Here is a 10,708-nt window from a genome sequence, read left to right as displayed (position 1 = left end):
TATGTCGTTTCAATGGATGTTTAAATCTGATCGGATGCTTCGTGGATGCACAGATCATAACATGACACAATGAAAATTCAACTGATAAGTTTTTTTGTCAATTTATTAATACATCATAGACATTTTTTTCTCATATATATAATATACAGTTTGATAACCAGGTATTTCACATTTGTGTCTCCATTCTCAATGTTTTTTTTTCCTTTGCAAACCATAAGTTGTTGGACTAAAATTATTTACATTAAAAAAAGTGATAAAAATGCGAAACATAAGACAGTCATCAACAGAGGAATAAAATGACACAGGGATGCCATCTGTCTATAATATATACACCAAGAGGAGGAAATCTAAAGCGTTAGATTATGGGCCGAGCTCTGAAGATTTGAATTTTATTCCCTTACTGGTACGACATTTAATTTTTTTTTTTTAGATGTAGATGAGTCCCGAAAGGTGTGAGGAATCCCTTGCTTTCATATGATGTCACAGCTCCCATAAGTGAGCGTTAAACAGCAACAACTCAACATTATTCCTATAAAATACTCAGTTGCATCTTTAATTGAAGTACACTACAGAGGGTGGACGCAATACCATGAACACCTTTACAATGTAATCCAATATAAATGCCACCATAATAAATAACCTTAGAGATCAATCAAAATCTGACTCAATCTCGACAAAAAATAGCCATTGCACCCTTCATAAATATAAAATTTATTGCAGGGTTCATATATTGTTCAGGTGTTCATGTTTTTACATTCAGCTCCTGTAAATGCCGAGAGTGAAATTAACCCCTACAGGGCTCAGTTGCAGGTTTCAGCGAATCATCGGGCAAATAAAGAGAGAACAGTATATTATATAAAGTCTGGCATTTCTCCACAATAGTGTATTGCAGCAGTGCATTTCCAGAAAAGATGGAAAAGGAGTTGGCTTGAGAGGTGGAAGTAGAGAGGACATGGGCTTGATCATCAATCGAGGCTGGTTTGTTATTAGGCAAAAAAAAAAAAAAGAGACGTCTGTATGGGTGTTTGTGTACATGGATCAGGAGAAAGGCATTAAAACACAAAAGAAAAATACAAAAAAAAAAAAAAAAAAAATCAAACTGAGATGATTATGACTGCAACAGAGGTGAAACAGAGGAAAGTGAGAAGCGTTTTGGCTTCTCTGTGTGTCATTGGATGTAGGCGAGGGGAACTGAGGGATGAGACAGGTGGGCGTCTCAGAAGGACCATCTCTCCTGTGTGCGAGGGTCCATGGAGAGGGAGGGGGACTCTGACGAGGGCTGGCTGCTGCTGTCTTCTCCATTCAAACTCTTCCTACACACTGGACACGTGTCATGCTGTGAACGACATGTAGACAACATTAGTTTTGAGCAGTTTTCTCATAAGTGTCTGACTAGAGTTTTAACAGATGAATTCTTATTCTAGTCCTATTTTTCATGATGCTGTGGTTGTTCATTGACTTTGAATTAGAGCCTGACCGATATATGGGTCAGCCAATATTGGCCTATCATAGATATATCGATATCGGCGTATATGTTGTCTGATATACGCCAATATTTGTTTTTATTTTTTAAAGTTATGTAGGCAGCATTTTATATATATTTTATCCTTTTTCTTAATTCAAGTTTAATATATACGTATATATGGTTTTTTTGTTCATGTTTTTTTATTTATGGCAATTTATAATTATTAAATTCGCAGTGAAGTTCACTGTTTCAGTGCACTGATGTCATTTTATAAAATGAAGTTTATTGTTAAACTATAAAATTTAATGTCTCCATTACATATCTTCATCACATGTGTTTGATAGCCACATTTGAGGGATCATTGCAAAAAATGTGTGTTTATGTATATATTCTGTATATATATAAGATTATATTATACTCCCTAATATTGGTATCAGCCCCCAAAATCCAGTATTAGACAGACATTCATTAAACAGAAGCAATCCTAAAATATGCCCTAATGTTTCAGTGGTGATTACCAGAGAACTAAAGCATATGTTTCTGTAAGTTCCTAAAGAGAACATATCATCCACATTCGCAGGTCTATATTTCTATTCTGAGGCTCTACTGGAATAACTTTGTGAGTTACAGTTTTAAAAAATCCTTTTTTATCTTATTCTGGCTCTTCATACAGCCCCTCAGTTCAGCCTGTCTGAAACAGGCCATTTTAGCTCCTGTCTCTTTAAGGCCTCCCTCACAATGAGCCCACAATGGAAACTGTCCCTCAGCAGGATCTGGAGGCTATGTAAACTCATATCAGTAGTAGGATTTCACTTATTTTACTCATTCTTTTCTTGACATGAAAAGTTCTAAAAATACATCAAAACATGTTTGAGCCCAAAACCAATCCAAATATGTAACACAAACAAGCAATGGAACAATCTCCGTTTGTGGGCACACACGAACAATCTGATGTCATCACAAGGAGGAAGTAGAGGTAACTTTGCAAAGCAAGCGTTCGGAGCAGGCTGAAGCCTGGGCTTTTGACTTTCAAGCAGCATTCTTACATATATTCACCTAAAGTTTTGGACCTTTGACCTTGTTTAACATAGGTGTCCAACATTATACCAGTATAAAAATAACAGAAAATCACATGTCCCCTTTAATACCCTCGTGAGTATGGTGCATATCTCATATACACTACTACATGTCATTAAGGATCTATGTCTTGAGTCTAGTCCAAAAAGTTCTGCCTCCTTTGCTGTGACTCACCATTTCCAGCCATGGTACTATACAGTCTGAATGAAAGAAGTGGTTGCAGGGTAGCTGTCTGACAGGCTCTCCCACCCCAAAGTCCTCTTTGCACACCGGACATTCCATACAGCAGTCTGCAGGAGACACGATAGAAATGTGATTTCATAACTTACCTGATATCAATACCCTCATGTTTTTCAGTAGTAATCATCAGTCACTATAATAACTTGAGAATGCCTCGTTCTAAAAGTTACAGTAGGTAAAATTTCTTAGCAGAATATTAAACAATATTAAGGGTGCTAAGCATGGTTTCGTATTGACTGAAAACACAGGAGCAAAAAATTTATTTTTGAAGCCTTCAGGCCTGAAAAAAGCACACAGATCGCCAGTTATTTAGGTAAGTCAGCAATCAACAGCCCTGCAAAAGCTGGGCTGCAAAACCGCAACCACACAGCTACAGATCTGTGGTAAACAGGACAACTTAGACAGAAGAGGAAGTTGAAAACAGACTCGAAGAAGGCTTGGAAGAAAATGGGGGAGGTGAAAGACCAGCATGCAAAAAGACATCATCTTAAAAGTTATTTATGGCCCAAACTGCTCTCAAGGTTAATGGACATCTCATCCCGAACAGACAAAGTTTCAGAGTTTTCTCCTGGCAGGCAGCAACAGCATATAACCACGAGTGACTTTTCATGCTATATGCAAGTGTTGCACGAACTTCTTAACAAATAAGCATGTATTTACATGATGACAAATGTGTTATTACCCAGTTTTTAAAGAGAAGAGCTATAATTAGTGCACTGATTTCTGTTATGCATAAAGCATGGATTCGGCTGAATTACCAACACATGAGAAACAGCAGCCAGTTGTTCCAGCTCTTCATAAGTTCAATCTTGGCCATGTTCCAGTTCAAGTGGGATTTTTATATCACAAATTAAAGCAGAATGCATTGCACAAACTAGTTCATATGCAGAGATTAGATGTTATAGTTGTAAATATCTACATCTACTATTAGGTAGCATAAATTGGATATTTTCTTGTCTCATTAAACGACATGAATACTTCTTATTATGAAACACGAGTCTCCATGTAAGCATTCAAATAAAACAAAGCCATACCTAACTTTACAGAGGTGATGCAGTTGACTTCTGTCATGACATTATTGATCGCTTTCTGACAGGACAGCACACAGACTGACACACTGGTAACAAGTTGTTCTGATGCAACTCTATTGTAAATCACTACTTTAAAGTTAGCTGCTAGTTACTAAGAACTTGGTTATGACTTCACCGATAAACTTAGATTCACGAGCAGATGGTCAAACCAAAGGTGTGTGCTTAGCTAACTTTCTAAATTAAGGTATTACATGCAGAGGATTAGATTGACAGCTCAAACTGTGTCCACAAGAAATGTTATAATTTGTAGTTGAAGGACAACAGAAACATGGTGAGACAGAGTGCAAAAAATGAGAAATGTCTCACCTGCTTGTTCCTGAGAGATATTAACAGTTGGGAGAGAAGAGATCTTCTCTTTCTCTGCTGGTGGAGGTCCTGTGTTCTCCAACTGACCTAGTAACTACATACACACACACACACACACACACACACACAGGTAAACTGAAGAGAAATTAAAATGTGACAAGAAAACAAAGTTGGTATGAAGTTACATTAAGTTTGGTTTACCTGTGTTATCACTGCGTCTAACCCTCCCTGCCCCCAGGCGTAATCCCCTGGGTTAGAGTGCAGCATCCCCGTCCTGAAAGAGACGCAGGCAGCACAAGTTGATAAAAAATAATCTAAGTTTAAAATAGATGCTTTAATTCAAACACCGTGACACTAAATTAGTGTCATCTTACCATGAGAGGGGAGGTGAGCCGGGGACTCCAGAGTTGGCGAAGAGACCGGCAAGAAACTGTTGTACAATCCTGAGACACGGAAGAAAGAGAGAGAAATTAGTTAGTTAGGTATAGTTTATGTGATCACCAAAAATAAGAACATGTGAGTGCATAAATAGCACTGTCATTATAATAAGTGGGAGTATGCAAGGCGGAGAGGAGAGCCAAATGGCCAGTGAGGAAGACGGATGGATGAGTGGGTGAGGTTGAACAGTCAGTTACTCACCCTTCCACAGCGGGCGAGCGGTCGGGCCTGCTGCTGCCTCTGGACCGGTATCTCCTCTGGCTGTGCAGGCGAGGGGGACGTCCTGGTCCCCAGTGTTCCCCGGCTCCTAGTAGACCCCCCATGGGTCCCCCTAGGCCTGCTGGGACTGACCCCCCGATTGGTCCACCTCCCAACCCTCCCAGGTCACTGAGACTTCCCAAGCGCCCTCCAGGGAGCCGGGGTTCTGAGTCAGGGTTGTCGCTGTCTGTTGTAAACGGCCGCTCCAGTAACAACAGGTGCCATAACTACAGAGATGTTGGGATACGACAGGTAAGGGTTTGAAGAGAGTGGGAGTTTCAGACATAGAAAGAGGCAAGAAGAGAGGAAGCCAGCATGTAATTAGAAAATGAAGGACAGGTGAGTGGAGACAAAGGAAGGAAAAGAAGAAGACGAAGTTAATGAAAACACAGACAATTATCACAATCAATCCTTTTTTTCCCCCTACACCACCCTCTTCTCCCAAAATCCCCTCAGATGAAATCATACCTCTGCAAACTGTGTGGCTGTGTCATCTATCCCGTTAGCGCCACCCTCTAGGAGACTGAGGGAAAGAGCGCACAAGGGGACAAAAGACGCATTATTAGCAAAGTGTACTGAACCCTCTGCACATATTCAGGTTTAGTGTTCACTGCACAGTATAACTACATGTTGCAACATGTAGGTTCTTGTAAATAAGCACAAGAAAACCTATAACAGCTCATCTATCTACTTTTGTGCCAGACTAACACTAACAGGCCATAACATCTCATGTTGTGTGGAGATGTGAGACAGACATATGTCCCTTACCTGGAATCTTCTGTTACTTCCTCTATAAACCCTGAATCACATCTTGGACAGATGTACTCCTAGAAAGAGACAGGACAAAGACAGTTTGGTTGATTAGGATGGGAGCACTGTAATGTCCATGTTTTATGAGTTAATAAATGAAACCCCTGAAGTGTTAAAAATGCTCATAATAATTTCCTTGAACCCAAGGCGACCTATGAAATCTTTGTCCGACCAACTGTCCAAAAGCCAAAGATATTCAGTTGCCAGTGATAAAAAGCAGTGAAAAGCAGCACATTCCCACATGGGAGATGCTGGAACTAAAAATATTTGGCAGTTTTGCTTGAAATATGACTAAAATGATGATCTAAGTAGTTGCAGACAAATCTTCTTTCAAATGAATAACTGGATTATATTGTGGTGATGTGATCTTATTGTGTTATAAATTGTAACAAAATGTATTATTAAGGTTTTTAATATTAGTTATGGAGGATCTTCGCACATGCTTGGACTGTACTGACTCGGATATTTTCAGGACTGCCACCAACAGTCTGGATGATTACACAGAGGCCGTGACATCATCATCAGCTTCTGTGAGGACAGCTGTGTACCATCACGCACCAGGGTTAGTTACAACAATGACAAACCCTGGTTTACAGCTAAAGTCAGACAGCTAAGGTTGGAAAGCGACAAAGCGTTTAGGAGTGGGGACAAGGACCGGTTTAAAGAGTCTAAATACAGGTTTAGCAAGGCGGTGAGAGAACAACTGTACTGTGAAAAACTTCAACAGAAGTTCTAAGAAAACAACTCGGCCTCTGTCTGGAAGGGCCTCAGACAGATCACCAACTAGAAACCGAAAGCTCCCTACTCCACTAATGACTCATATTGGGCCAACGACCTGAATGAGTTCTACTGTTGATTTGAAAGACAACAGGACCAGTTTCTCCTCCCACACCTCAGCAAGAGCCCGGGCCTCTCCACAACTGCCCACCTCAGAGGCCTCCTCCTCCCCTACCACAATGACGACTCTCTCCATCCTGGAGAGGGACGTTAACAGACTGTTCAAGAGACAGAACCACTGTAAAGCATCTGGACCAGACTCTGCCTTTCCCTTCACCTTGAAGCACTTTGCCAATCAGCTGTCTCCGGCGTTCACAGACATTTTAAACATCTCACTGGAGACATGCCACGTACCAGTCTGCTTTAAGACTTCCACCATCATCCCTGTCCCCAAAAAAACTAAGGACCACAGAACTCAATGACAACATACCTGTCACCTTGACCTAAGCACGCTGGTCTTTCACCTCCCCCATGAAGTCCTTTGAGCCCTTTGTACTGTCCCACCTTAAAACCATCATGGATCCACTCCTGGACCCCCCTGCAGTTTGCCTAAAGAGCCAACAGGTCTGTGGACAATGCAGTAAACATGGCCCTCTGCTTCATATGCCAGGATCCTGTTTGTGGATTTCAGCTCTGCCTTTAACACCATCATCCTGGCTCTGCTGCAGGACAAGCTCTCCCAGATGCATGTGCCTGACTCCATCTGCAGGTGGATCACCAACTTCCTATCTGACAGGAAGCAGCACATGAAGCTGGGGAAACATGTCCTTGACTCCCAGACCATCAGCACCGGTTCCACTCAAGGCTGCGTCCTTTCCCCTCTACTCTCTTCCCTGTGGGGGAGATTGACCATCTGGTTCCCTGGTATGACCAGCGTAGACAGTGGAGATGGTTGTGGACTTCAGAAAGAACCCAGTCCCACCAGCCCCCACCACCCTGTGTGACTGCCCAGTCAACACTTTGGAGGCCCTCCACTTCCTGGGAACCATCATCACCCAGGAGCTGAACATCAGCTCCCTCACCAAGAAGGCACAGCAGAGGATATATTTCCTGCGGGAGCTGAAGAAGTTCAACCTGTCAAAGCCAATGATGGTGAACTTCTACACCTACATCGAGTTCATCCTCACTTCCTCCATCACCATCTGGTACGCTGCTGCCACTGCCAAGGACCAGGGCAGACTGCAGCATATCATTCGCTCTGCTGAGAGGGTGATTGGCTGCAACCTGCCATCCCTCCAGGACCTGCACGCCTTCAGGGCCCTGATGCAGGCAGGAAAGATTGTGTCCGACCCCTCCCATCCTGGACACAAACTCTTCAAACCACTCCCCTCTGACACAAGGCTGTGGTCCATCAGGACCGAAAGCTCGCAGCACAAGAACTTCCCGATTGCAGCTGGCCTCATCAACAAGGCACAGGACCCCCACTGACACTCACTGTTATCCTGACCATCACTGACATCACACGTAGATTAACGCACATGTCCACATCTGACTTATGTGTTACATTAACACACATTTTACACATATTCTGTATTACACAAATCCTTATACTTCATACTGTGAACTTCTGCACACATTCCCTGACGATATTTTGCACATTCCTGTACAAAACTGCACAGCTGTATTATTTTTTAAAAAACAGACATATCATACTTATTCTTATAACATTTTTTCATATCTCTTATTGTTAATTTGTCACTTATGTTTCCTGTATTGTGCAGTTCTTGCCTGTTTTTGTCCTGTTTATTGTTATGCATCATCAGACCAAAGCAAATTCCTTGTATGTGAAAACTTACTTGGCAATAAACCTGTTTCTGATTCCGATTCTGATTCTGATTAATTTTTTCGTCTCTTTTCGACAGCTGACAGTGTAGAGAGATAGGAAACATTGGGAGACCTCAGCTGGAATCAAACCATGGAGGTTGCAGATATGTGTTTATTTTGCAAATACTGCAAATTTGCAAATTATTAATATTGTGATTTCTGTCATGTTGTCCAGCCCTAGAGGGGACTCATACAACATACAGTACATATGTACAGACATTATGCTGACCGGCTTGGTCAAAAAAAGAGCACTATGTCAGTTTGTCTTTGCAATTGATAATATCAATCAGATGACTGCTAGTGTTTTACAAATGTAACCCAGGAGGTAGAGCTGTTCTGCCAACCACACCTAACATGTCAAGGGTTTCAGAAAGCATTGAATAGAATGAGGAAAACACTACTGCTTGTTCAGCTGGAACATAAATTGTCCCGTGTCAGTCAGGGATTCTTAACTTCAGGGATAGAAATCAGCATTTAATAATAACTTATACAGACAGATTTATATAAAAAAGTGGGGTTGCAAAATTGCTTTTAAAATGACCTTTTTTGAGTTTACTCCATGCTTTTATAAACAGAACACAAAATAATATCATGCACAAATTCACATGCCAATTTAACAGCTCTGTACTAGCTCAAGTTTTTTGAGATGTGAAATCAGGGTCATCAGCAGAATCGGTCGCTCACACAAGCTCATTCAAGTTATGCGTCATTGACTTGAAGAAAGTTATCTGTTGTAAAAATGGATACATGACTGAGACATGGTCCTTGGAATACGTTGTAGTAGTGTGGGGTGATAATAAACTTGGGTGTTGCAGTCACTTGGCTCAGTGAAGACATGCCACAGGATTGAGTACGCCTGAGACAAGCACGCCAGTTTAGAGTCAGTGACTAGGCAGGCTGGAATTACCCTCTGCCATACCATAAAAATAAGGATTCAGTCAAACTACGAGATAATCTTGCGGACTGACTTAACCACACAATGACTGCCGGGGACATAACACAATATAAACCCAGTTGCCAGTTTATTAGGTATATTTTGACCACGTAATTTATATAATTTAGAGTAAACTAAACCTTAGAAGCAATCTCTTGGTATTAGGGTAGTAATTAACATTATTAACATATTAATTAATCTTCTTGTTTAAATCGATTAATCATTTGACGTATATATGGCCAAAAAAATAGTAAATAAAGCCTACAAAATTTCCTAAAATGCTAACTGGCCTCTTCAAATCACTTGTTTTGTCCAAACAGCAGACACAAACCCAAAGATATTCTGTTAACTATCCTGAACTAGAAAAACATGCAGCATTTGGGCTTTAAAAAAACAACATAAATGATGAATTGATCATAAAAATGATTGCCAATTAATTTTCTGTCTATTGACTAATCGATTAATCCACAAATGTTTCAGTTTTTGTCAGTATAAGAAAATGCAATTCAACTGCACCACAACAAACCACATCCTCCAAAATGACAATAAAGTTGAATCAGCACCTCTTTACTACAGTTTTAAGTGAACATTACAGCTCTCATGATAATAGGATTTATAGCATGGCTGTTGTTGTGATGAGTGCATTAGCTATATTTAAGTGTTCCTAATAAACTAGCAAGTGCGTGTAAATGGAAAAGCCACTAAAACTACTCTCGATGTATAAAATCTATGTTGACTGAATCTTGAAGTTTGTAAAAGTCTAGCAACAAGCATATGAGTCTTTGAGTCTCACTTCACTCACTTGACTTTGAAATTGAAACTAAAACAAAATGTTTTTGGTCCCAAAAGAAAACCCCAACTCGTCCTGTAAAGAGTGTGTTATCAGAAACAAAAACTGAAAACGAAAATCTAGTTATAGCTGCATTCAACGACTAATGTTGACAATGTCTATAACACTAGATGTCAAGGCAAATAGCACAAACCCTCTTCCTCTCAGCTGTTTGTGTTGTTTTGTGCAAAAAAACAACATAATCTCAAGCTGTCAAAGCAGAGCTAAAAGCACAGCAGTTTGACTAAACTGTCTTAAACACTGCAAGCCTAACAAACCCTGCTGACATTTGCTTTTGGTGTGTAAAATTTGTCCAAGACATCACGAGTTTATTTAGTGAGTTAACAACAACAAACGCCGCTAACTGCTAACAGGCTAGCTTGGGTTTAGCTGTGGCAACACACGGTGTTTTGGGATAAAGACGGACTTGTCAACTGCGCGGATTATACAAGAAAATGCGATAAATACAGGAAGAAAAACACGTCTGCCTTACCGGGAGTTTGGGGTTTACTTCTCCCTTACAACAGTGACAGAAAAACCGATGCGGGGGAACAGCCGCAGCCTCCGCCATCTTCCCCAGACCGACCAGCACAAACACTGACGTCGGTCCTCCACAAACCGAAGACAGCTGTCCGCCTCCAGCCCGGCATGCACCGCGG

The 10,708-nt window shown here is 40.9% G+C and overlaps 1 protein-coding gene across 1 annotated transcript; it reads right to left on the bottom strand.

Moving 5' to 3' along the window:
- Nucleotides 1–85: 85 nt before the first annotated feature.
- rnf115a (ring finger protein 115a) lies at nucleotides 86–10,688 on the bottom strand. The gene is made up of 9 exons (XM_067601421.1): nucleotides 10,543–10,688; nucleotides 5,644–5,702; nucleotides 5,344–5,398; nucleotides 4,819–5,102; nucleotides 4,554–4,622; nucleotides 4,381–4,453; nucleotides 4,180–4,273; nucleotides 2,717–2,832; nucleotides 86–1,336 (listed from the first exon to the last, which is right to left on the bottom strand). Exons 1-9 carry the CDS (start codon nucleotides 10,618–10,620, stop codon nucleotides 1,217–1,219), a joined length of 948 nt encoding a protein of 315 aa, XP_067457522.1. The 5' UTR covers nucleotides 10,621–10,688; the 3' UTR covers nucleotides 86–1,216.
- Nucleotides 10,689–10,708: the final 20 nt, after the last annotated feature.

The sequence above is a fragment of the Thunnus thynnus genome, chromosome 10 (genome assembly GCF_963924715.1).
Source record: "Thunnus thynnus chromosome 10, fThuThy2.1, whole genome shotgun sequence".
NCBI lineage: Eukaryota > Metazoa > Chordata > Actinopteri > Scombriformes > Scombridae > Thunnus > Thunnus thynnus.
The sequence above is the reverse complement of the archived record's forward strand: the minus strand, read 5'-3'. Positions and strand labels throughout refer to the sequence as shown.